The sequence below is a fragment of the Cydia amplana genome, chromosome 7 (genome assembly GCF_948474715.1).
Source record: "Cydia amplana chromosome 7, ilCydAmpl1.1, whole genome shotgun sequence".
Taxonomy (NCBI): domain Eukaryota; kingdom Metazoa; phylum Arthropoda; class Insecta; order Lepidoptera; family Tortricidae; genus Cydia; species Cydia amplana.
Genome location: NC_086075.1, coordinates 14,782,854 through 14,810,247, shown reverse-complemented (window position 1 = coordinate 14,810,247; position 27,394 = coordinate 14,782,854). Strand labels below are relative to the sequence as shown.

The 27,394-nt window shown below is 40.4% G+C and overlaps 1 protein-coding gene across 1 annotated transcript; it reads left to right on the top strand.

Annotated features, from left to right (window-relative positions):
• Positions 1–20,532: 20,532 nt before the first annotated feature.
• On the top strand, positions 20,533–25,203 carry LOC134649873 (ovochymase-2-like). Its single transcript, XM_063504706.1, has 7 exons — positions 20,533–21,066; positions 21,419–21,598; positions 22,230–22,458; positions 23,183–23,295; positions 23,461–23,622; positions 24,133–24,295; positions 24,929–25,203. Exons 1-7 carry the CDS (start codon positions 20,839–20,841, stop codon positions 25,153–25,155), a joined length of 1,302 nt encoding a protein of 433 aa, XP_063360776.1. The 5' UTR covers positions 20,533–20,838; the 3' UTR covers positions 25,156–25,203.
• The last annotated feature ends 2,191 nt before the right edge of the window (positions 25,204–27,394 follow it).

Genomic DNA, 27,394 nt, shown 5'->3' with positions numbered 1-27,394 from the left:
TGCACGGAGCGAATATACTTGCCTGTTTCAAGACAACTTTAGGCTCACTATCCTATAAGAAGTAAAACCAAGTAAAATATTCAAGCCCACTCCCAAGGCCAAGCCAAGGCTTGCCCACTTGACTGAAGCGCGGCCAGTGGTCTGTAGGTAAGGTTACTTAGAGTAAGTTTACCTATGGGATATGCAATTAATTATGCAGGCTTTCGGCTGAAGTAACTCGTCTTCCTGTTTTTTAACTTTGCTTGCATTGCTTAGAGTAGGCATATTTTTAACATATTTTTTTAAAGTACATAAATCCAAAATATTGTCAACAGTACAACAGTAGGCATAGGCGTAGAAATAAAAATTAGAAAAAAACTTTAGAGATTGAGAGTGTGCGGATCTTTACAACTCCCACCCGCTTAGCTACCTACATACTTCTAATCTGCTGTTGACTGTACATTTTTTAGGCTTCATTTTTGATTCACCGTATACCTATTACCTTAATTAATTAAAGTCTTTTTCAGCGCCTTAGGTACTTGTCAAGACTTATCGTAACAATAAACTACTCCGTAGCGTTACAAGCGTAGCTCAGCATTGCATACGTTAAAAGGAAAACATTGTACCTTGTTTTATTGAGGGGTGGTCAAGTCATTTTCTGCGCTATAAACTTATGCATAAAAGGGTCCACTTTTCAGGGAGGGGGACAAAATATGTGGAAAGTGCATCAACTTATGTTGTTGGTTATACCTATTAACTAAAATGATGCACACGGTGTCGACCTTAAGGCTTTGGCTATAAGACTTAAAATGGCTTGAAACACCAGTCTCATTTAGTTTTAAGTATCTATAGGTTCAAGGAAGTTGTAGACAAAATTTCACGTCTCATTTTGTATAATGGTGTAGTTTAAGTTAGGACTTATTTACAACGGTATAAGTCAGTGGATGATCTCATTTAGTAAAGGCACACTATTCCTGACAATATGACCGTTCCAATTCCAATATAAATTATAGTAGGTATTCCTGGAAATGCTAGAACGTGTTAAGTCTAAGACATTGTTTACTACAGCTTTGACAGCTGATTTCAACTGCACTGTACGGCTTCATACATTATGTATATGTAGCTAGTATGGTTATCAAAATTGTACACCACATACCTAGTAGCAAACATATGGCCACGCATAGCGCCACTACTTCAGCTGTCACACTCGGGGTACACTTTTTTCAGATATTATAACTCTTCTACCATTTATTTGGCGCTAGTTTAAAAAAAGGCCTGACTTTCCGGGAAGAAAACCTAGGCATTTTTGGGTAATCTTTGGTACCTACTTAATTACTCTACTCAATTTGCTGTTTGTATAATTTAGTAACCTACGCAACTTTGATCAAAGGCCTGTGCGTTTAATTCCTCTTTGATGTCACGCGATTGTACAAATTGAAATAAATACAAATTAGTGTAGCCAATTAAATAACGAAATCCCACGGCGTACACGCGATTATCAACGCCCATCACAAACAAACTCGGAGGGTTCAAAGAATAACTGTTTAGAGGTGACAGAATCCGTAATTATATCCGTAGGTACTAAACCCTACTATCCTTATCCCTACTTAGTGCCAGTTGCACCATCCGCACTTGACAGACTGATCAACGTCAGCCGGCGCGCCGCGGCGTAGGTACTACATATAAAACTTGCCATACAATAAAATTTAGCGAACTCTTTAACGGTGACAGACGGTTTGGTGCAACCGACTCTAAAATACTCAAATACGAAAATAACTCTGTCTGTCCGCCCGGCTGTCTGTTAGCTCTTCATTAAGATGAAATTTGGTTCGGAGATAGATAGAGGCCCGGGCAAGGACATAGGATAGGTAGTTTTTTTATCAATCATCCCCATTATGACCCCCCCCTTCCGCCCCTCCAGCTACGGAGGGCTCTGTCGCTCCCAGTCGGACACATTGCATTGATATAGCGATTATGATTTGTGAGGATCTATTTGAGTGTTTACGTAGTTTTCAGTTTCAGCTCTCGACGCGTAGCTGTTAAGGACTCTCTCGTTATCCATTTAATAGCCTCCCGGTGGATTGATTGACTGTAGGCAAACTCGCTACCGTTCTTCAGAACAGTGTCCAGTCTACGCGACACAGCGCTTTGGTCTCACGATGATTTGTGTCGCCACGCCAATTAAGATCTATTTGAGCGTGTACGCAGTTTCCAGCTGTTGACGCGTTACACTAAAGCTGCTATTAAGGACTTTCTCGCCTTCGGTTAATTGACGAATGACAGGGGGATAGCGTTACAAAACTTGGCAGTATTATAAATATGTCATTTTTAATTTATTTAGGGCGCGCTTCATATCTTTATCGTAATTCTCAAAACAAAACTGTAATACTATGGGCAATTATTAATTTTCAAACAGGTTGGGTACGGTGACAGGTGTCATTTACATACAATTTATAACTTTGGAGTACAAAAATCTCGCAAAATTGTATGAGATGTCATCTGTTGCCAATTACCATACCCATGCTGTTTGAAAAATACCTACTATAAATAAATCTAGACAGAAACACATTTCTTTAAGGATACCTAATATGTTTGTGTACCTATATTATTTCGGCACGTCTTGCATTCTAAACATCTTGTTAAGTGTCAGCTGTCAAGCTATTATTACGTTCTTTATGGCTGTAGTGAACACATTTTCACATTGTATCCGTTATTAAGCGTCACGTCAAGTCAGTCAAGTGTTCATTTAAAATTAAAAAATAACAATCTTTCCAGACTTCAATAAAAAAACGAATTGACCACGCTCCACAGTAAGCTCAAGAAGGCTTGTGTTGTAAGTACTCAGGCAATGATATACTTACTCGTAGAATATACAAATAGTTAAATACATGGAAAACACCCATAAACAAGTATGTACATAAATCTGTCCTCATCACACAAATAATTGCCTTTGCCGGGATTCGAACCCAGAATCATGGGCTTCATAGGCAGGGTCACAACAGATCAGGTCAGACCGGTCGTCAAAATACCGGGTTTAAAGACTTCCAGTCATTTTATATCAATGTCCCCCCGTCCCGGAACGCGCGGCTCGATTACCGAATGATTATTCCATTAAACTGAGGAGCAAATAAATTATATCAATTAATGGCCAATTTGTTCTTAATTTGTATTTAACAGTGTCCAGCTATTTTCGTAACCGAATGAGATAAATTCCGACTACGCCTAAAGGAAAAAATCCTACATGTGAGTTTTTTTCGAGAGCTGACAACTAACCATAAGGACCTATCTAAACTTTGAAAATGCAGGATATTATGTTGATATCACTTTTTTCGTAGTACAACTCATCGGCAGCAATAAGCACGAACGAATGTTCAGAGTTCAAAGAGGCATCCTAAGCCAAGAATAATGAGTCAGTTTTGCTGGCAAGCTATCATAAAGGATATTCCAAGGTTGGAATCCACACAGAGGGATTTCAGTGCTTGCATACCCTTACCAAAATAATAAAGGCTATTAGGAATCGCAATACTTTTAACAGGGAAACCCTTCTCTCCTCATACGAGGATAACGTAACACATAATATTCAAGATTCAAGGCCAAAAGACGTATTCAGTTACGTAATTTCAGGGACGCTAACATAAAATATTTAGCTCTCCCCGACACTTCATTTTTTCAGCCGCTACATAAAAAATAATTTTCAGATATTACGCACCAAAACAGCGGCAAGGAAACAAGGAACAATTTGCAAGACGAATAAAGTCGTCACAACCAGGATTAAAGGCGCGATTCCGCGATGTCGGAACTCAAGATTAAACTTACACAACAGAAATATTTCTGGCCAAGTATTCTAACTGCTGGTTGAGTTGCCACGAGTCAAATGTTAAGGAAAACCAGTAATTGAGGCCTCTAGATTTTGACACTTGCTCGGAATGAAGAAACTCTTCCTTGCAAACATAGATTATACATATATGTACCTGCGCGCGCACCTTCAAAGGAACGGCCGAGTTGGTTGCCATTGCCGACGGGCTTACCCACAGACAAGACATCCTCCAGACTGAGCATAGTAGCGCTACCCCTCTGCCACAAATATACGGTAGTTTTACTCCATTTTCGAGTCAGTGTCTTTGTGTGACGTCCGTGTCTTTGAACGGACCAATCACGGCACGGGACTCGCTCACCTCGTCCCCCGCACCCCAGTATTTTTGGCAGCATCGGTTTCATGAAATAATTGCTCTAAACTCCGTCTAGAGGATTCCTAGTCTATGGGCTTACCTATAGACGCCGCCAACACTTTTGTGACAAAAGTGACTTCTCCCCATACAAATTAAATTGAAAACGGATGTTCTTTTTTTCACTCTAATGTAATTTCTAATTTCTAAAATTGTTGTCAACCCTAAAGTTCTTTCACCGGCGCGTGCGGTCAATGGCCCGTTTGTGAAGATTCCACTATTGTATTATTGTGCATAATAAATGTTTAAAACACTAGGTATTCGCTTTTGGCCATCGGTGGACCTTATGCCTTTTGTAATAAGGTTTAGGAACTGTCAATAAACAGCGTTGGTGATGGTACGTGTTTTTGAGTGTTTTGTATTTGCGTTTTGAACTCTTACAGAAATAAAAGAAACTTCCGAATTCGAAAACACAAAAATTGTCTTGGGCTTTTCGAAGCTATAACCTCCTAAGGCCCAAGGTCATACCCATAGTACTTATTAACCTTGTTATTCAGACCCAGATCCTTCAACAATTGTGTAGTCATAGCGTACCACGGTCCTACCAATAGGACTTAATAGACAACCCATCATTTTGTTTTCAAATTTCGCGCTTATCGAAATTGGCGTGTACGAACTTCTAAAGGACTGTTTTGTTTTGTCTGTGAGCCCTGAGCCCTAAAGGGGGGCCTAAGGGGGGGGGGGGTTGTTAAAACAAGTTCGTAAAAAAAAACAAAGTGCTTTACAAGGTGCTGTATAAGTACAATCACATTTAAAAAAGTCTTCTATTCTAAGTACTTGGGTCTGAATGAGTATAAAACAATAGTACTACTGGTAGGACTAGGGGCCGTACTGACTACATACTCAATTTTTCGTTGGGCCTTAGGAGGATAAAAGTTTTTTAATTTGTTGGACTCGTCCACGCCAAGCAAGCTAATAGAACACCCCTGAAACGTCGACTCGGCAAAGTTGCGTCTTTGTCATGTAAGAAAGTAAGAAGAACAGGATCGTTTGTCTTGGCAAGACTAATCTTCGCCTTTTGCATCGAGCCATAAATATTTGCCGACATAAAAGCAACGACTAATGGGGATTAGTCTAACGATAACGGATAGCTGTAATTTTAGAGGAATTAATTACAAAGTTTTAAGCGCATTTTAAAGTTTCGTATCGTGAATGTAATAAGGTAATGGGGGTTTTGGTGACGTGTTTGTTTGTGTTGGGTTGATATTGATTTCTTTTTTAAATTATTCGAGATTTTTTCCTACTTTCAACTTTCAACATACACTTGGCTGTTGTATTGTATAAATGGCTGCGTCCCTTTGTGATATTAAGAAAAGAGATGCAACTTGAGTGTATAAGAGCATATACGAACATGTACCCGGAATTAAAAATATAAGATGTTAAATGTCCGTTATCACAAAAATAAGCTACAAATTTATGTGCAACAGCGAATGAAAAATACTTCAAAAAATTAAATCTAAGCACAGCAAACAAATATACCAACACATTCCTAATGATAGTAATGACATAAAGAGAAAACTAATGCCGCACGAGCACGTATCTCGCACAGAACATTAGTCGCTCCACTGCTCTCTTTGAGAGGCATAGTGTTAAAGAAATATACGGTGCGAGCAACAGGCACTTTGTGAAACAGATTCTACTGGGAAGGCCTAAGGAAAACATACGAGACGGGGTTTACGGCGTTTCATGGTCGATCAAAAAACTTACTGACTGCCAGCATCAATAGTAGCGGATGTAACAATGCTCCAAAAATATATGCCCCTTGGAATACTTTTACAAATAAGTAGATATTTGGTTAACGTTTTTTTCGGTAAGTTCTTATACTAATCATATACTAATAGAGGGAATGAGACGTTTTATTTTAGTAAGTTATTATATAGAGAATGGTAGACTACTTTTGACGAGTACAGTCTAATCAAGACCCTGATCAATGAGGAATAAATACGGCTCAAGAAGGAAAAGGATAAGGACACGTAGCGACGAAGAGTACACTTGTACAGCTGCAAAATCGCATGGACATACTTTTTTCATAGAGTGGCCATGCAATTTTGCAGCTGGGTGTACCGCCACAGAATAAGTACGTAATAGTATTATCATACAGAACGGACACGCTCCGCCCCGCCCGGACTTGGATTACCTCGCCCCGCGACTGGCCGCGACATGAATGTGTGCGTAAGTCGCTCTACTAAGAGCATGCCAGAAGTCCGTCAGATACACAATGACGCGTGTACAGACGTGCTGCACACACATAAACGTAAGTCATTTCTGATGTATGGCGTGTCCGCCCTGTGGTACCGCCGTCATACTTCCAATGTTTCGGCCGCGCTCCGCCGCACGTCCCGTGTATCCTTCGCCTATCGGTATACGAATATTTTTATTTCATGCCCCTTTTGGTACATTTTTCGCTCGGTTGCCTTTTACTTATGTGCTAGCTTCGGAATAGTTGCTCATTAATAAAAGTGCTTTCGTTGGACTTTGTCTTTGGGTTTAACTGGATTAATCTCCTCTTTGATCCCTTTTTAACGGTTTTATATATATTTTGGCTGTTTTATTAAAAAGGACTTAGGTATAAATGTGGTTGTACTTGAGTATAAATTCTATCATTTTAGGAAACTACTAGTCTAGGGGTTTTGTACAGCTTTGCGTCTCATTAAATGGAAGCTCTATTTGTGTTTTTTTTTTTATAGTAATCTGATCGGCGATTGGCTCTAGTCTACTGTACGTAACCTGTATGCCCTGCCCTTTATTTTTTATGATATAAATTGCAAGAAACAGAAAATAAAAGACCCAATATATGTTTAGTTAGAACCCAGTTGCTCCAGTAAGACGTAAGTAGATAAATATTATAGGTAATAACAATAATATTTATCTACTTACGTCGATTTTGTTAGTCATCTACATGGTGCACATATTTAATTACACAAACGGGTCTACCGCGATATAATTTCATTGTAATTTCATGAAATTATATCGCGGTAGACCCGTTTGTGTAATTAAATATGTGTACAAAACGCGAGAGTTTAAAGAGTAGTGTTACATCTACATGGTGTCTCTGACCATGGGACTTTAAATCCAGGGCTTGATTTTACTCGCTAAACTGAGCTACTTTTACTATGGGACCAACCCTAAAATCGGGGATTTTTTTTGGCTTTTCCATAGAAAATGTCGACATCTGATCAGCCAAAATGTATAAAAAAGTTTAATTTTTTTTCGGGATTTCGGGGTTGGTGCCATAATAAAAGTAGCTCAGTTTAGCGAGTAGAATCGAGCCCTGGATTTAAAGCCCCATGGCTGACCATGGGGCTTTAAATCCAGGGCTCGATTGGGGAAAAGGTGTCTCTGAAGACACGCTGTATATTTCACGGTATATTTTCCCCTACTAAAAGACGCCTGCGGACCAAACATCCTAAACTATCCTCCTCATTTTATCAAGGAAATTGCCAAATATGACAGTGACAGCGCCTGCATCAACGCCACAGCACATGCCGCAACAGTAAAACAGCTGCAGTTGCCATCCGATTGTCCCACACATATTTATTTGTTTATGACAATAGAAGTCACTTTACGTCTTGTATTTTACTCCCTACCCTACCCTCTAAAAGACGCATGTTGACCAAGCATCCTAAAGCTATTGTCTTCTAATGAGGCGGGCATTAATTGTCTTCTCTAATTGCCTTGTGTTGAGGATAATCCTTGATTTAGCACTCGAGTGGGGCGGTTCTTACAAAGCTTACTAAACATAGTGCCTGAGGAAACCAGCATTAATGTGAACCCTGATAAGGCCTCCTAAGCTTCGTCAGTTTGTACTATGGGTACTAGATATGAGCGCCGATAGGCATATAGCCGGCGGCGGCGCGCCGGTCAAAATTGGTTGGCGGCGGCGGCGAATCGGCGGCGTGGCCTTGAAATACCTTCGATTAATGAAAAAAGAATTCAAACCAAAATTTTACCGAAAAAACATGTTTTTGCTGTAAGAAAGTTACGAAATAAATGCATTTTCATTATTTAAATGCAAGTAAGCATACAGCTAAGAATCGAACGCCAAGTGTAAGCTTGGCTGACGGCTGAACGCCTGGAGCATTGAGCTGCGAGAGAGCAAAGCTTGAAATTTCAACAGTGGCCAAGTTTAATTGAGACCCGATTCCGACGCCCTTCCGTGTGAAGCCAACGGCCCGGACATTTGGACGTGAAAACGCTTAAAATCTCAAAATTAACCCCATTTTATACCTTTTAAAGACGTTTAACCATGCTTGCAATGGTTAAATTCGCGGTAAATGACGGATGGTTAGCTGGCAAAATTAGTTATGCATTGGATCGGTAATCCAAAGATGTGGGTTCGAGTCTCACGTTAGCCAGAGTTGATCACAGTAAATTTTTTCATTGTGATTGACATGTCTAGTGTATATATACAATCTATAAATTGTAATGTGGAACGTTCCACAATAAAACTGGAAGGTAATCAGTATGTTTATTACAAGCATATTGATGTTAAAATTGATATTAAATAATTTCGTTTCCCCAAGACTAGTAGCGCGGTTACTAGACAGATAAGTTTGCATTTGCCTTCGATATTTTTGAATTATATGGGCCTACAATACCTTTTCAATGCCTATAAACTATTCGAAGTGGCGCCGTTAATGATCTAAACTCGATTAAAAATATATTATCTGATTCTGAAAGTAGTAGTAACTACCAAGGTCACGCCGATGTCACGCCGATAGCGCAACGTCGGCGGCGGCGGCGCGAAAATTTTGTCGGCGGCGGCGGCGCGCCGGCGCGGCGCTCATATCTAATGGGTACTAGGCGATGGTAAACATATTTATATACGCAGAGATGTGAAAAATACTTTATAAAAAGTATTTAAATGCAAAATGCAAATACTTCCTTGATATACTATTTTAAATGCAAAATACAAAATAGTTTTTGAATTTATATTTAAAATACAAAATACGAAATAGGTATTTTCAAAATACTTTTTTTAAATACAAATACTTTGCGATAAAAGGTACTCTGAATAGTGAATACCTAGTCAGAATTAAAAAGTATTACTCGGAATTTCCGAGTTGAAAAGACTCTCTTTATTCTTTGAAAACAGTGTGTCAATCAGTCCTCTATCTAAAGTGCAAATTTCTATTTGTTTGCTCATATTAACCGGAAGGATGTATGGATGATGGTTTTTAACGGCCAATTTTAAAAGCATTAATTTAGATATGTAATGTTTTACAGCTAGTATAGGTAATACCTCTCGTTAGTGTAATGAAAACGTCACGTTTGTGTTTCACCAGGGCAGAAAAGTTTGTTCTCCTCTCGTGCCTTGAAACCCTCGCAACACTCAAGATTCTTCTTTTTTAACCACTCGCAACTCTTGTGGTCATGTGCGACGTTACTAAACATATTCAACGGTTCCATGTTAAAAGAATGAGAGAGTTGCCAGGATTGTAACATCAGAGGAGATTGTAACTCCTACGTAAATTACCTACTATAAAGTATTTTGTATTTTGAAAATAGAAAATAGGTCCCAAAAACTATTTCAAATAAAATACAAAATAGTTTTCTTCAAAAGGCATTTAAATACAAAATACAAAATAGGTATTTTGCATTTTGTATTTGCATTTTAAATACAAGTATTTCAAATAAGTCACATCTCTGTATATACGTAAATACCTACCTACAACCTTGGATAACATCCATAAGCATCTCAGGAACAAATATTCGTGATAAACACACAAATACATGCTCTTACCGGGATTCAAACCCGGGACCTAGGAGTTTCGTAGTCTGGCCTAATCGGTCACTACAGACTACAGTTAACGATAAATAAATGTTTCGTGAATCGCCAGTCACTAGTGATCCACTCCGCGTGAATAGCTCTTGGCTTCTATGGTTATGGCTCGGACTATGATTGCCTAGATTGCCTCTAATGTGAGGGCGTTATGTTCCTAAGTATAAATAATTGGTACTACAGTTGCGTCAGTATTTCAGCTAAGTACTGGAATAAAAACAAATGAAAAAAGTACAGTTTTTTCACATTAAATGTTTTCATAAAAGCGACTACCCTGTTCTTCCAACATAGAGAGGAAACTGTGCTGTTGACATTAGACCAGTTTTCACTGAATAGCTGGAAAATTGCTCGCAGTCACATGGTAGGATAGGACAGTACCGATTACAAAGAGCAATAAAGTAAACCTCCGATGTAGTCACACGCTCAATATTTTTTGTCCCCCAAAGTATGCGTGCAGGCAAAGCTTTGTGAAAGGGAAATTTTGGGCATATTTGTAATCCTTAAAAGTGTAGCGTTAATTTAACCTCCGAATCGGCGCGGCCGGTATGCTTTGAACTCGCTTCGGGCTGGTTGTTCATTCCCAACGCTGCGGCGAGCGACGGTGAGAGTCGAGTGCTCGCGCGAACCAGTGTAATATGGGCATTCCACGTCCTGTCCAGAACAAACCCATTTTATTTCATGTATTTCCGTTTTTCAGAGTTTTAAGGATGACTCACGCTAGACCGGGCCGAGCCAGAGCAGAGAGGAGTCCGACGCCTCATTTTCAATGACGGCTGATCAGTGATCACGTGGTGCTTTCCATAGAAAACGAACCGCCGGAAGCTCCGGCCCGGTCTAGCGTGGGTCATCCTTTAAGTAGACAATTATTTTACTGAGAATTTTTTAAATAGTTTATGACCATAAATAAACGTCAAGGTCATCTCGCCAACGCCGTCGAGGTTTGCCGCGACCCCGTGTTTGATGTGGGACGCCACGATAAGATAAATTTATAGATACACAAAATATATAAATACTTACATAAATTAAGAACTCATTGTCTGCGCGTATAGACATACGTTGGGGCTGATGGCCAGGATTTGCGCTGATGTGGATGGCAGGTTGATGAAATGACGAAGGCAGCAGGTTCTTCGAATTAACTACATTTAATTCGGGATTTTACATTGTTTTTTACGTAAATTAAATATATAAAAATGAGCAACAAAAAAAAGATAGGTATGGGCTACGTGGTAGCTAGTTGAGAGTGATATGCAAATTCGTAAGTGTCATCCTGTGTCGTCATTGGTGCGCGCAGGGATGACGAGCCGCTACACCATTGGCTGTCGATCACGACATATCTGATGTATGCTTCTCATTGGCTGCTGGTGACATGACGCGATAACATGTATGTGACGTCATGGTACTCGTGGTAGGTGCATCGCAGCCGGGGATGGGCGCGCGGGTCGCTAGGCGCGAGCCAGGTTGAAGGTCACGGGCCGCCGTCGTTTCTATGCGCTTTAGGTATTGCCGTAACATAAGCTCCCGGCCTTGGAAGAGTCAACTTCCAATGTGAAGATAAGACGATGAAGTTAGTCATCATGCGTAGGTAGCGGGCAGATTTTCGAAAACGCTCGGCGTACAGTGCCGCGGGATGTGCGTATATCGGCTACTCGGGAGACGCCGTCCTTGCCCGGGAAAGTCTTGGTGATTCGCCCTAAGCTCCATTTGAGGGGCGGAGCATGGTCTTCCTTGATCAAGACGAGGGTGTCCACCTTTAGGTCGTCCATATTTCGCGTCCACTTTGTCCTGACCTGCAGCTCGGATATGAACTCCTTCGACCACCTGGCCCAGAAATGTTGTCGCATTTGCTCCACTCGCTGGTATCGTGACAGACGGTGCACGGGCGCGCCGATGAGGTCAGCGCACGCAGGAGCTGTCAGCGGACGTCCAACCAGGAAATGAGCCGGGGTTAAAGGGGTGTAGTCTTGCGGGTCTGAGGACAAAGGACTCAAAGGCCTGGAATTCAGGATGGCTTCGCATTGCGTCAAAATCGTGCTAAAATGTTCGTAAGTTAGCTTGACATCACCTATCACACGTCGCAAGTGGTGCTTGCAACTCTTAACACCAGCCTCGACCAGGCCGGCAAAATGACTAGCATAAGGTGGCGTCATAATAAATTCAATTTTATGCGAGTTCGCGTATTCTTTTATTTCGCCTGAACATGATTTTAAAAACTTTGAAAAATCATTCATAAGACCTACAAAGTTCCGTCCGTTGTCTGAAAATATTTTTGAAGGTTTACCACGACGCGAAATGAACCTTTTCAACGCCAGAAGGTAAGCTTCCGAAGAGAGATCGGTAACCAACTCTAAGTGAACTGCGCGTGTAGCAAAGCATATAAATATACACACATACGCCTTAACAGTCGTGGCTCCCCGACCTTTGCGGTTTAAAATGTAAAATGGACCTGCATAGTCCACAGCGCAATTGACAAACGCGAAACCGGGTTCTAATCGCTCTGAAGGTAAATTACCCATAATAGGAGTTAGCGTTTTACCTTTGAAACGAACGCAAACAACGCAGCTGTGAACCACTTTCCTAGCGAGATTCCTACCGCTTATGGGCCACCAGGCCTCGCGAAGCGAGAACAATATATGCTGCGGTCCCGCGTGCAATAATCTTTTATGTTCATATCGGAACAATAAAATAGTAAAATGGTGCTTACTAGAAAGTAATATCGGGTGTTTCTTATCGTAATCAAACCTCGAAGAATTTGTAAGTCTTCCTCCGACTCTAATAAGCTTATTATTGTCAATGAACAAATTTAATTTGGCTAAAAACCCCTTTGCGATACATTTGTTCTTTGACAATGCGTTGTGAACATCCGATAATGACTCCAATTGCGATAAGCGCGCGAGTAATATCTCAGATTCCCTCAGTTCATCTACAGTGAGCGCACCGGTTCGACGTGCATCTTTATTGCGCGAGTTATGAATGAAGCGAAGTACGTACCCGGCCGCGCGCTGCATACGGTTGAACTGAGAAAACCTGTCGAATGTAAATAGTATATTATTGTTATTGTCGTTGCATACCAGACTAGTCATAGGATTTGTTTTACGTTCGGGTATCTGGGACTCGTCTGGCAACAATGACGGATCTACAGTCTGAGCATTATAATTAATGTCGTGAAGGAAGTCGGGACCATTCCACCAGAGACTGGAGGTGCGAAGTGCGTCCAACTGTACTCCCCTAGAAACCAAATCGGCCGGGTTGCACTTGCCGCTAACGTGATGCCACGAATGATCCTTCGTGATTTCGTGGATTTCCGCAACCCTATTTTGGACGAAAGGTTTTAGTAAATTAGGCTGCATTCGGAGCCAACTCAATGCAATGGTTGAATCGGTATGAAATATTACTCGGTCGAATTTCGCGCGTAACGATTCTTTTATTTTATTATATAACCTAGCGCCTAACAAACACGCAGACAGCTCCAGTCGAGGCGTACTCAAAGGAGGCGAAATTGGGGCCACTTTACTTTTCGAGCATAGCAACTGGACGGTAACAGCTGATTTATCATCAATCGTGCGTAAATAGGCGCAAGTGCCATAAGCTACTTGGCTTGCGTCTGAAAATATATGCAAATCTATACATATAGGGTAATTGCACATAACATGCCGTGGTATGCGAATACTAGGCAAAATAGTCAGGTTGTTTACGAAGCGGTGCCAGGCTTGCGTGACGTCATCGGGCACCGCTGCGTCCCAATCAACCTTTAATAAAAACAGCCGTTGTAATAAACATTTGGCGATAATTATCATTGGACTTAATAATCCGAGCGGATCAAAAACCTGTGATGCCGTGGATAATATTATGCGTTTCGTGACAGGTTTAGGATCTGGCTCGTGTCGCGTATGGTAGAACAATTCGTCACTTTTGTTGTACCAACCGAGACCTAAAGTCTTACTATGCGCGTGTTCGCCTAATGATAATTCTTTTGACGACGTATCATCATTATAACGTTGGTCGGTACAATTGAAGTTAAAAACCCATTTTCGTAATGGGAAGCAACCAGAACTTAAAACTTTCGCGGTTTCATCACAAATTCGTAGCAATTCGGGAATTGTAGACGATCCAGAGATGAGATCGTCTACGTAAAAGTCGTCTCTAATCGTTCTGGCTACTTCAGGATCTGTACATTCTAGCGCCAATTGTTTTAGACACCTGCAACTGAGGAAGGCAGCGGCCGCCGTGCCGTATGTAACGGTACTCAGCTGATATATGTCAAGGTCGTCGCTTGGATTATCGCGCCATAAAATAAGTTGTAAGTCGCGTTGAGATTCGTCAATTAGGACTTGTCTATAATGTTTTTCGATGTCGGCGCATGCAACAAACCTATTTTCGCGGAATCTTAACAATATAGCTATCAAATCGCCTTGTATAGGCGCGCCTACGCGTTGTATGTCGTTCAGCGATTTGCCACTGGTCGTGGGGGCGCTAGCGTCGTATACGACTCTAAGACGTGTTTTTTGTGCATGTGCACGATATACACCATGGTGGGCCAGAAAGTAATTAGGGGTTCCGTAGGTATATACTCGTTTCATATGACCTAACGCGAGATATTCTTTTATAAAGTCGCTGTACATGCCTTTATATACTGGATCGCGATTGAGACGTTTTTCCAACGACATAAAGCGTCTTTTTGCTTGCGCGAATGAGTCACCGAGAGTTTCGGGAGGTTCTTTGAGAGGAAGTTGCACGCAAAACCTACCATCCTCGAGACGGGTGGTCGTTTTGACAAAATGGTCTTCGCATGCAATTTCCTCTTCGCTGCGCGAATCGTGCGATTTGTTGTTTACCTGCACCTCCTCTATTTCCCAAAACCTACGTAATTGATTATCTAATGATGGCGCGTCAAGAGATTGCATAAAATTACAATTAATAGGCTTGGTGTTGCGCGTATTAGAGGAGACGGGACCCGAAACGATCCATCCTAGCTTCGTATTTGCTAAGAATGATCCGTTTGTTAAGCGCTTTATCTCAACTATCCCTTCGAGGAGCTCCCAGAATAGGTCAGCTCCTATAAGTACCTCAACAGGCTGACTTTCATAAAAGTTAGGATCTGACAGACGGACGTTGTCTGGAATGCGGTATTGATTACGTTTGCTCGGAAACGTAGGCAATGACGAGGTTAACTGCGGTAAAACTCGACATTGTAATCGCGTTTTAAAATCGGTAACAAGTGAATTTATTTTTATTTCACATACTCGCGAACTATGTGTAGCTAAATTCATGATACCATTTAGTTCTTCTGTGGACTGTATAGATGGCGGGTTTAATTTGTTAAACAACGCTTCGGTAATTAGACAACCTTCGCTCCCATTATCGAGAATCACTCGCGTTTTATGATAATTACCGTAACTATCTAGGATTTCGACAATAGCGGTTGCTAAAATTACAGGACGCTTCGAAGACAATCGCGCGTATAAGTCTTCGTCTATGTGTGCGTTCGATACCTGCAATACGTGTTGTGCGTGTGCGACATTATTATCAGGGATCGAGGAGGAGGAGGAGGGCGACCTTGATGCGTTGTCTGTTGCCAGCAATGCTACGGAGCGCTTGTCACTGGCACCTTCCTTCTCGTCCTCGTGAATTATGGAATTGTGTTTTTTGTTACACTTCCTACACGGGCCATATCGGCATTCACTGGACGCATGCCCTGTTCGTAAACAATTCTCACACAAACATTTATCGCGAACTAACTTTAATTTATCTTGCAAAGTTAAATCAATGAATGCTTGACACGAATACAAAGGATGTTTACCGTTACACATCAAACATAATTTTTTGTTAGGTATTTGTTTGGAGTGAGATTTGTCCACGGACTTTTCGGTAACAACATTGCAGTGAACCTTTGGAGCCGTGTGCGTGTTTTGAGTGTATGATTTTTTAGCATCATGCTGCGGATAAGTGCTATTTGAGTTAGACCGGCTGTGCGTAACCAACAAGGTTTCTAACATATCGGCGCGGTCGCGAATGAATTTTAGCAAATCATCTACCTTAAGCGCGGTTTTGTTTTCGTTCGACACTGGTAATAAAGTGCTTTTATATTGCTCCCACTCACGTTCGGTAGTGGAATCTAATTTAGAGACAACTAAATAAATGATTAGTGTATCCCAACTTTCTGTGGGCTCACCGAGCATTTTTAAAGCGCGTAAATTCTTTAAAACTGTATCTAATAACTTTCTTAACAGTGCCGGCGATTCTTTGTTAAGCGATTGTATAGAAAATAATGCCTTTACGTGATTGTGCACTAGCAATCTACTATTGTCATACCGATTCAGTAGCAATTCCCAAGCAATCGCGTAATTATCTGCCGAAAATTCAAGCGAATCGATAACAAGAAGCGCATTACCTTTGAGCGATGATTTTAAGTAATGGAACTTTTGAATGCTGGTTATTTCTTGCGAGTTGTGCACTAGGGACGAAAATGTGTCACGGAATTGTAACCAGTGTTCATAAGATCCGTCGAAAGTAGGCAAAGAAATGACGGGGAGCCGAACTGTTTGCGCTAAATTATTAGGAGCTTGCACTTTAGGTTCGTTAGCTTTCTCCGAGCATTTCACCATACATTGTGTCTGAGCTAAAATCGCGTAATATTCGCTTTCAAACACCTCTCTGCTTTCAAAAAGTGAGTCCATTTCGCTATCGGGAATTAAACCTTCTAACTGATTATGAATTTCAGTATAGTCATCGAAAATACCCTGAGCTCCCTGCATGCGTAAATTGAGCTCTGTGCGCTGGGTATCGGACAAAGTTAAACCCTCAAATGTATTTACAAACTTTTTGAAATTAGTTAGCCTACATTTTACGGAACCTCGCCTACGGTTTAAATGTTTTATCGTTTCCGAGTCCGTTACTTGATTAGGACCTAACGCGGCGTGAAACAATAGGTCATCTTTGCCAGTCATTTTGCGAATCAAATAAAGGCAGGCGCTAAGTACTCACAGTTGCAATCACCACCAAGGTCGAGCACAGCAAGGCAGCCAGCAGCAAAGCTGACGCGGGCTGCTTGCAGACTTTTGCGAAGGTCGACTCGACGACGTGCGATAGGGTCACAACGAAAGCACAAGCACTGGAATTGAGAAAAGCACGGTACGACGCAAGCGTAAAAGGGAAAGGTAGGATAGGTAAGCTGGCTCGTCTCACCGAAGATCTTCGCCGCTGCCGATGACTCTGGTCGTTACAGCACTCTGCCAATGCGTTCTCACACCCAATCCATGGATCCAAGGCTGGTTGATATTCGGGCTCGAAGTACCAAATTTATGTCTGCGCGTATAGACATACGTTGGGGCTGATGGCCAGGATTTGCGCTGATGTGGATGGCAGGTTGATGAAATGACGAAGGCAGCAGGTTCTTCGAATTAACTACATTTAATTCGGGATTTTACATTGTTTTTTACGTAAATTAAATATATAAAAATGAGCAACAAAAAAAAGATAGGTATGGGCTACGTGGTAGCTAGTTGAGAGTGATATGCAAATTCGTAAGTGTCATCCTGTGTCGTCATTGGTGCGCGCAGGGATGACGAGCCGCTACACCATTGGCTGTCGATCACGACATATCTGATGTATGCTTCTCATTGGCTGCTGGTGACATGACGCGATAACATGTATGTGACGTCATGGTACTCGTGGTAGGTGCATCGCAGCCGGGGATGGGCGCGCGGGTCGCTAGGCGCGAGCCAGGTTGAAGGTCACGGGCCGCCGTCGTTTCTATGCGCTTTAGGTATTGCCGTAACACTCATAAACCCGAAACACCTAATATTTACCTATACTTATTATCGGAGTCCAAACTTATACATATTGGCTTGCTACGAATGCTCTAAAAGCATCGTGAACAACACGTTGCACGGGACCCTTTCGCGAAATTTCATTCATTTTGAAAATATTGTCTCTTTATCTGAATACAATACTGAAAATCGCGTGAGTGAGTTAAACATTTTAATTAATCTAACTAGTCTCATACCTAACTGGAAATAGTTCTCAATGTCAATATCATTGTAAAAACAAGCAATAACGGTTGCACTCCGGGAGTGCCGATAGAAGTGAAAACTCACCTCACTATGTTACCGACGCCCGGTAACACGATACATACATTTAGCGGAGGTATTCTATTTATTTATTATATATTATTATCATTCTCAAATAAGATCACACTTTTTCATTGACATGTTTATTTACATACTGCCATGACAATGTCAAATTCTTGAAATTTGAATTATTTATTGATTTAAATGCCATTTAAATTATGAGTGGCCACCTTACGGGGCTTACGGTCACGTGATCGCCTTACGCCCCTTACTGTCACGTGATCGTCTTACGCTGTCTCGAGTTTATCATTTTTTCCCCACCTCAAAAGGTGCCCAGCGCCGCTAAAGAAGTTTTCACTTCAAAAAAGTACTTACACTGCAGTAAAAATGATCCATTTTCATTAACACAATACTTAATAAGAATAGCGTAAGCTTTTTAAATCATCCACTGTTGTGTTAATCTCCAACATTTTTTATTTTTTAGTCAATTTACAAATTTTATAATTTACACACCGTGTGCCCGCCAACTTTTTAAACCTTAAGAAAATCACGCTCATTTTCCCCACTATTTGCTAATGCGATATTGCCTTACTACTTTACCGAGCAATAAACATTCCTTAGCCGCTAAGACTTGCTAAAAAGCGTTATTTCCCGACGTTTTCTCCAAGAAACGAGAATTACGAGCGACCGCCAGGAAAAGCGCATAAATAAAGCAGAAGTAATAAAGCTAAAAGCGTGTGAAGTCACAAAACATCTATTTGCATGAACCTACAGTTAGTGTAACCCTATATTGTTGCAAATGAATTGCTCGGATTGAATAGAAGTTAGATTGGATTGGTAGCGATTTTGTTTGCCCACGTTTATGTTACGGTATCTATCAGCTTTGGATGGGGTAAGGCCACGTAAGGCTTCGAATACTAGGCAGACGTTATTACGTAATTAATTACGTTTAAAGTTTCGGCTAGAGTACTTGGCTATAGTATTTGGGCCAAAGAAATGGTATTAGATAAAGTGAGCAGGTTATTTGAAAGTTTGCTATATTCGTACAACAGTATTTAAGGGCACTACACATTTTATCGTATGGTTAACTAATTCACACCTTTCTGTAGACAAAGCAAAGTTAAGGGAATCTAAAGCTGCACCTTTACAGGCGTGATACATTTTTCCAGTAAGTACTTGAGTAAAGGCATGTACTCGGTAACTTTTATTGTATTGTCCACACAAGAGACTTTTGTCTAAAATATATTTGACACTTAAACTAGAATATCGAACATAGGTATATTCAAATTTTTTTAGGGTTCCGTACCCAAAGGGTAAAAACGGGACCCTATTACTAAGACTCCGCTGTCCGTCCGTCCGTCTGTCACCAGGCTGTATCTCACGAACCGTGATAGCTAGACAGTTGAAATTTTCACAGATGATGTATTTCTGTTGCCGCTATAACAACAAATACTAAAAACAGAATAAAATAAAGATTTAAGTGGGGCTCCCATATAACAACCGTGATTTTTGACCGAAGTTAAGCAACGTCGGGCGGGGTCAGTACTTGGATGGGTGACCGTTTTTTGCTTGTTTTGCTCTATTTTTTGTTGATGGTGCCCCCTCCGTGCGCGAGTCCGACTCGTACTTGGCCGGTTTTTTTTAAACTTGATTACCTACTGAATCTTGTGTGAGTCGTATATATGGTTAAAAAAACGGGAAATTTGTAAATGGATTTAGATCGTACTGATGTTCCCATCGAATTAATACTTTTGCTTACGTAAGACATAACAAAAACAGGGAATTTAACGCAATGAAAGAATAATTATGGAAAAATATCGTTTTAATCGCTGGTAGTGGACTATGTTCCGTGCTGTTATTGTTTAATACCGAGGTAAAAAACACAACAACCGTCCATGATAACACGAATTCATAGAATCTTAGGGTCAAGAACAACGGTCATCTGTTCATTGCACTGACAATACGGACAAACCACAGTTTAGATGAAAAAAAAACATATCTGATTCATGTTGGTAGGAAGATATGACCTTGTTCTTTTAAGAGTACGATATCAAGCTTATAAATACAGCATGATGAAAAAAATTTGAAACTTATTTGTTGAGACGTTTTTAACTAATCCTAATATTTGTTAATTTTTAAATTATCTGTCTAGTGACACTTAATCTCAGCTTATAATAACTTAATATGTACTAATAATAATAGTAATATTTCTTTGAATTTAACAATTAGACTAAAATTAAAATAGACCCATGAAAATATTGTAACAGCGCAAATAAATATATTTACGATGACTAACAATACATTATTAATTACAAACGAAAACGGTGACTAAAACAAATATACGCTTTATACAGAACGCACTCATGCCCAGCTAATTCGCCGTACACCTGTTCACACCACATCTGCAGATTGTATAACAAATGTTTGGGTCAGTAGGCTAACCTCTTCAGCCAGACCGAGCACACATAATTCACCTATGAATAATTCGTCATCATGACTAATTTATGTTAAAACTGACCTAATAAAAGCCTACAAATAATTATAACAAAGGACATTTTTGCGACGCCCGTCAATATGAGTCACTGAAAACTTTCACTTAAAAGAGCGCGTTTCATTCATTTGACCACAATTCTCAAGACAAGTGCGACGAAGTTCGCTGTAGTTTTAAGGTGAAATTAGGACACGCTGTATAGGCCGGTTTGATAACGTTCACTGATTTTAGTGTTCAGTGTTCGACCGAAATTGTCACAATAAAATAGTGTTTAAGAAAAAGTAATACTCAACAATGTTTTTTAAATTTTTATTATGTGTGGCATTGTCTATGGTGGAGGTAGAGTCTATGGCCATAGAAGGAGCAGTGTTGACGAGATATGATCCCTGCGGTTTGGGCGTAGTCCAGTTTGACAAGGTCACCGAGGCTGAGTGGCGAGGTGTGGTGTATTTTGAGTTGTACCCTCATTTGACTGAGGTGGAAATGGACATTCAGTTTGAGCGGCAAGTCGAGTTGTATGGGGTAAGTCGATATATTTAGGGCTGTATTTAATTAATTATAAAATTTCTTTAGTAACTTTTATTAAGATCCCGCACAATTCAGTAAACAAAAACAGTAAATAACAATTTGTGCAATTCAATTCATCGGTCTCTCAAAAGTTGTTATTCGACCATCTGCATACGAGTACCACCCCGAGCACGTTTAACATTCATTCACCTTAAAGTTATACTATGCTTCTCAACATCATGCGTTACCGCTTACCGCATAATATGTCCGAAGAATCTAAGGGCTCTCTCATGGCATGTTGTGGAGTGCCGAGTGTCAATGCTGAGCTCTCTTAACACTTGCATAAAATGGAGGTTTATGTTTACAGACCTCCCAGAACTCCACAATGTCGGTACGAGATGATTGGCACCGATTCATCCTTCGCCCAAAAGGAGAGTTACCTAAACAGTACTTCTTTTTCCTACGGTTGGCGGATAACAGCACCCAAGTACCAACCGTGGCCAACTTCAAGCTCAACAACGCCACGCTTTGCAACAACGCCATAAAGGTATGCCACACAAATATAGCGTCTATGTTGAAAGCATTAGAGTACAACAAAGCTTGGTAAAAGCCAAAAAAGTTCGCGATAATAAGCCTTAAGCTCAATAAAAGCGAGAAAAAAAAAGCTTTGAAATAAATGAGAACGGAAACCCGATCGTCAGTTGTTTTCCATTTGTTTTCTTTTCTTTGAATTGTATGAAGTTGACAGTGATTTTGACAATAATACACCTTATCTGTTTTGAAATTCTTGGTAAATAAGAATCTTGTTTTTTTTCTTAGACATCTACTTCAACAGCTTCCGTTAGATGTCAAAGGGTCGTTTTGTAATAATGGAGCATCGTTCTGGAAGTGTAAACTTAATCTCGCTTTTTATTTTCGTTGCACGGAATCCAAGTTTTAATAAAATAAAAAGGATTTCTTTTCGATTTGTGGAATGAAGGTATAGTTGAGTCAACACAAAGTAAAAAAAAATAAGTTGAGAACTAAACAAATGCAGGTGCGAATATTTTTAGTAACTTTGACACAGTCGACACAGACGAATAAAAGAAAAGAAGGTTCCAAATTCAAAACAGCAAAAATTATTCTGTGACTCAGGAGGTTACACATACAATTTCAGTTTTTTATTTTTTGATTTCTAGGCGGCGCAAACTATTGAATCCTTAAATGTCACAACAAATCCAAAAGAGGTGTACAAACAAGTGTGTGGAAGGAGAGCGCTGGAGCACGCTGAACTTACCTCGGTCAGAACTCAAGCTTTGGCAGGCGACTGGCCTTGGCATGTGGCTTTGCTTAAGAAGAACCCGAACAGTGACGTCACGAGATATGAGTGCGGTGGCAGTATTATATCAAGTACTGCTGTTTTGACAGGTATGCTGCATCTCTAAAAATAATACATCAATAATCTTACAATTAATCCATAAGAAAGCTATCTGGAGAGAGTTAGAGCTGGCTGAAGTGATTGGATCTTATTGTTCGTCATTTGATGTTATAGTATATAGTTATGTATTTTATTGAACGCTCGAAATATGGACATTGACCGTCAGATTAGAACTGCTTGGAGACTCAGAATAAGGAAAGCCGACCATTCCAGTCCAGGAAAGGCGAGGAGGAAGAAGAAGAAGATTAAAACATGGACAGAATCCGGAAACATTGCCAATAGAAGCAAACGCTTTGCAAAATACTGCAATATTGCAGAATCAGGTGCCTCTAGAATTTCGAAACTCAAAACTCAACTAAGATCAATGTGCAGAAAACCGTGTTTACTCGTACTACCGTATAACCGTACCCTACAAGCTCTTTCGTCGCCTGTCTTGCGCTTGTACACATAGGTACTCCACGTACAAAAGGTCGGTAGACTCGGTAGAGCAGAAAGAGTGAAGCTTTTCTTTTCTGTCAGCGTTTGAGCGACGTACGCCCACGAGAGTTCTTGCCCTATGAGCCTATTACGGTCTTCCCAGCAATTAATTTTATATGCCGGCAATCGGGCTTCCCCACATTGATCTTATCGTGAAGCAATTGAAGATCACGACTTAACCTCCCGCCGTCCCTTAGTTGAGTAAATATACCTAGTAATGATTTATTTGGTTTTAAGCTGGACATTGCGTGAGCAGAGGTGGTGTTCTGATCGAGGCGCGATTGGTGGTCATCGTCGCGGGCGTCAATAACCACACGGACAATAACCAAATAGGCAGGCAGGCTTTAGTGGTGAGTAGTTAAGATAGTTTACTAAAGCAGAAACGCTTTTCATATATAGAGTTTCGTACATTGAATCTTCATTTCGTATCAAAATGAGATCAAACCGTAACAAATTGTCAAATCTGAATCGCCCGATTTCACAATTTGGTGACATTCATTTGACTTTTGGTGTAGGCTCAAGACATAGTGCTTCACCCAGGCTACACGGACGCCCTATCTACCTCGGACCTGGCCATCATAAAAGTGCACAAGTTCACATACACGGCGTTCGTGCAGCCCGTCTGCCTGTGGGGCCCCGTGTATAGCAAGGAAGACTTGTTCGGGAAACAAGCAACGGTAAGGAATAAATTAATAAACAAGATGACAATTGAGCAAGCGAAGGTCTCCATTTCAACTTAGACAAAAATTCTTTCGTATGCACGGATGTTCTCCTCGGTAGCATTTGTCAATCGGTACTCGTGAAAGTTTGTTAGCAGATTCAAGAAAGAAATATAATTGTTTGGTTGGTTCAGTTTTCCGAGATTGTTGTTTCATGGTTTCTCGCCACCCTCCGACTTCTTACGAACTGCTCCGAAGCTGACGAATCGCATATTCGCATCGTCTCGCTCGTTTGGTGCGGCCGTCTCATTCGAATCATGAGTGGGAAAGAGTGAGCAAGTAATACTGAGATAGATAAGTTACTGAGCGAGTTAAATTTTCTGTGAGTTGAAGAGTGAGCGAGTCAAGTTCATGTAAATAACTCACTCGTGAACGACACATGTCTAGTACGTAGGTACTTTCAGGGCCCGTTTTAATTTTATTTTATGCCGAGTTTATTTTTTTAATAATAAATAACCTATCCACTAGGTTGTCGGCTTCGGCTGCACAGAGACCAACCAACCCTCCGACGTTCTCCGGTCAGCCTACACCATGATCCAAAACGACACCACTTGCCTCTCATACTCGCCTAAAGTATACAAGAATCTCATCAACGAGTTCAGCTTCTGCGCCGGCTATGGACCGACTTCTGGTAAATGTTTTCGATACCTGACCATGTATTCCTCTGAGTGCGGGAGTCGAGCACTTGAGTAAACCAGTGTAATGATCGACGGAAAAACTATTTGTAATTGAAGTATGACACTGGTACTCATAAACGTTGGACTCTCTCACGCTCGATAAGCAATAGGAATCACCGTGGTTGTTTATAATTAAGATTTGATACGCGCTTTGAGTTTATACGCACGTGTGTGGTGTAAACACTATATTGAATTACGAAACTAAAAGTAGTTGCGTAGAAACAAGGAGTACCACTTTCAAGGACGCGAGATTGTAAATAGTTATAATCGTAAATTGTCTGACAGTTTTCTTTTTAAATTCAAATTACTTGTAGGTTAACTTTAATTTGCCTATTTAGAAACAACATATTTATGGCTAAGTTTTGGGGCACAATCGAATTTCAAACAAGTACCTAAACAACTTTTTTATTAAACTCCATGAGCAAGACTACCGTGATGATGATCTATCCATATAATATATCTCTATTCTCTCACTCATGCTTAATTCGCAAAAGAACGACACAGTTCTGGATATTTCGATGTTTAAGTCTACCCTAGCGCTAATGGATTGGAACAAGGGATATTTTCAAACCTAACCTCTTCCCCAGGCATAAACCCTCGGAACGGCGACAGCGGCGGTGGTCTGGTCCTTGGCGTGCTGCAAAGCGACCACAAGATCAGCTACATTCTTCGCGGCGTGCTCTCCAAGTGTGCCGTTTCAGTCGGGCATACAGAGTGTGATCCGAAACATTATGTGGTATACACGGATGTGGCACCTCACTATACCTGGATCTACCATCACTCCGGACTTAAGTATAGGAGCAATATTCTATAGAGGGACCATAAGATCAGCGATTCGTGCTCCAAGGCGTACTATCTAAGTGTACCGTGTCTGGACATACGGAGTGTGATCTGAAGCATTGTGTGGTGTACACGGATGTAACACCTCACTACATTTTTGGTTGTACCATCACTCCGGGCTTAAGTATAGGAGCAATATTCTATAGAGGGACCATAACATTCCTTAACCTTAACCGAATTAGCGTATCGCCGGTCAGTTTCCTAATTCGTTAATTTTGCTGATTCAACAGTTTATCTTCTGGTCATTTTCACTAGGTTGACAATTTCGCTAGTGGGTCATTTTCCTAAACCTTCAGTTTACTCTTTCGCCAGTTTTGCTAGGCTTCAGTTTCGTAAATTTGCTAGTTTCCTTATGTGCTAATTTAATTATTCGTCAGTTTGGTCAAATGGTAATTTCTCCTAGATAATCGGTTTCTATATTCGCCAGTTTCACTAGTTGCCAGGGTCTTATAGTCGTGTTTCGGTCAGGTTTCGGTGTATCAAATATACAAGGTGATTTCAGGGTCGTGTGGCAAGTAGCAAGAGACCAAGGCTTGATGCAGAATCAAAAGATGAACCTATTGATGCTTCATTGATGTTTCTAGTCACCTTATTAAATGTTATTTTAAAACTATTATCCGACACCATACAAAGTTATGTCATCTGCTATTCTCCTGTAGGTACAGTCAATAAGACATGACTATGTTTTTTTTTTTAAAGAATACGGCAATGTGATTTAAAAATATTAAACTTACATTTCGTGACTTTTAGCCGAGTACAAAAATATGTCTTGTATCGCCTTAAGATCGCCTTAAAAACAGCTGGGTTCCTAGTTTACTACGGAACCCCAAAAAAGTAGCAAATCATAAACATGACGAAATAGCAAAACTGACAACTTAAGATAATTGAGGAATAAGGAAGTTTGCGACTCAAGAAACTGGCTTAATAGGGGCTCTGACAATTTAGTTAAACTGGCAAAAAAGGAAATTGGCGAATTAAGAAACAGTCTAATCATTAAACTGTTGAATCAGCAAAATTGACGAATTAGGAAACTGACCGGCGATACGCTAATTCCCTTAACCGCTGTTAATGTCATAAGGCATTTTACAAAATGCGGACTTTTTACAATTTGTCTTCACCATTTTACAAACGGCGTCGTCATTTTACAAACTTGAAGCCGCTTGTAAATTGTACCGTTTGTAAACAGAACGGCGAATTCTTACAAAATGCCTGCGACATATTCATCTCTTCAATTGCTTCTTGAGCAAAACGATAAGTATCTTATTTTAACTTCGACGTTATAGATAGGATAGGATAGTGTATTAAGGAAAGTGATATTTGATTTAAAGAAGTTTTGATTAGCTGGTAACCTCATGTCGAGTATTCCCCCAAAGCTTAAATTAAAAAAAAAATCGTTTTAGGGCTTGACGGTGCCACGGCATCATCAGACATCAGCATTCTGACTGATAGACATTTTGTAGATAATAGAGTTGCCAGTTTTATTACAGTGCTTAACCTCACCATGAGTATTACGTGGCCTTAAACGCTAGTGCATCTCGCTTGCACCAATTTCAGTTCGAGGGAGATGCCTTGTCGCTAGCGAATATGTCAGTGATAGTGTAGTACCTACTTATAACTCATGGTAAGAATACAGGGGCCTTATTCGACATGCCACTTTTGACGTCGCATGTTGAAGTTCATTTGAATCTGAACAATCATGGGTTGTCGAATAGGTAAAGTCAGTGAATCTCATGTAAACAAATCATTTCATCGCTAGACTTGGTTGTCTATTGGTATGGCCGCCATGTTTGGATTTATGACATTTAAAAGGGGATTCTATGGCATAGAGTAAACTGCATTTCTATTTTCTATAGTTTTTTGATTCCCCTACTCGACGCAAGATGGAGTTAACAGTCAAATTTCGATCTTGGCGTTATAAAAATAAACCGCAAGAACATGACATGCAGTTGCGTTGGTGTAGATCTATCATGAAAACGAATATATGACAATTGTCCAGAATTAAAAAAAACTTGACAATAAACATACAGCAATACATATACCACTAAATGTCAAAAAGAAAACAGATTTAGTATAATTACTAGGTAACAAATTATATATAAAGTTTAAATTTTAAACCAATCGTCGTGGGTCCTAACCCCGGCTCTTAGCAATGAACTTCTTGTAACTTGTGTGAAAAATATCATTTGATATTACACCAATTACTTTATGGTGAA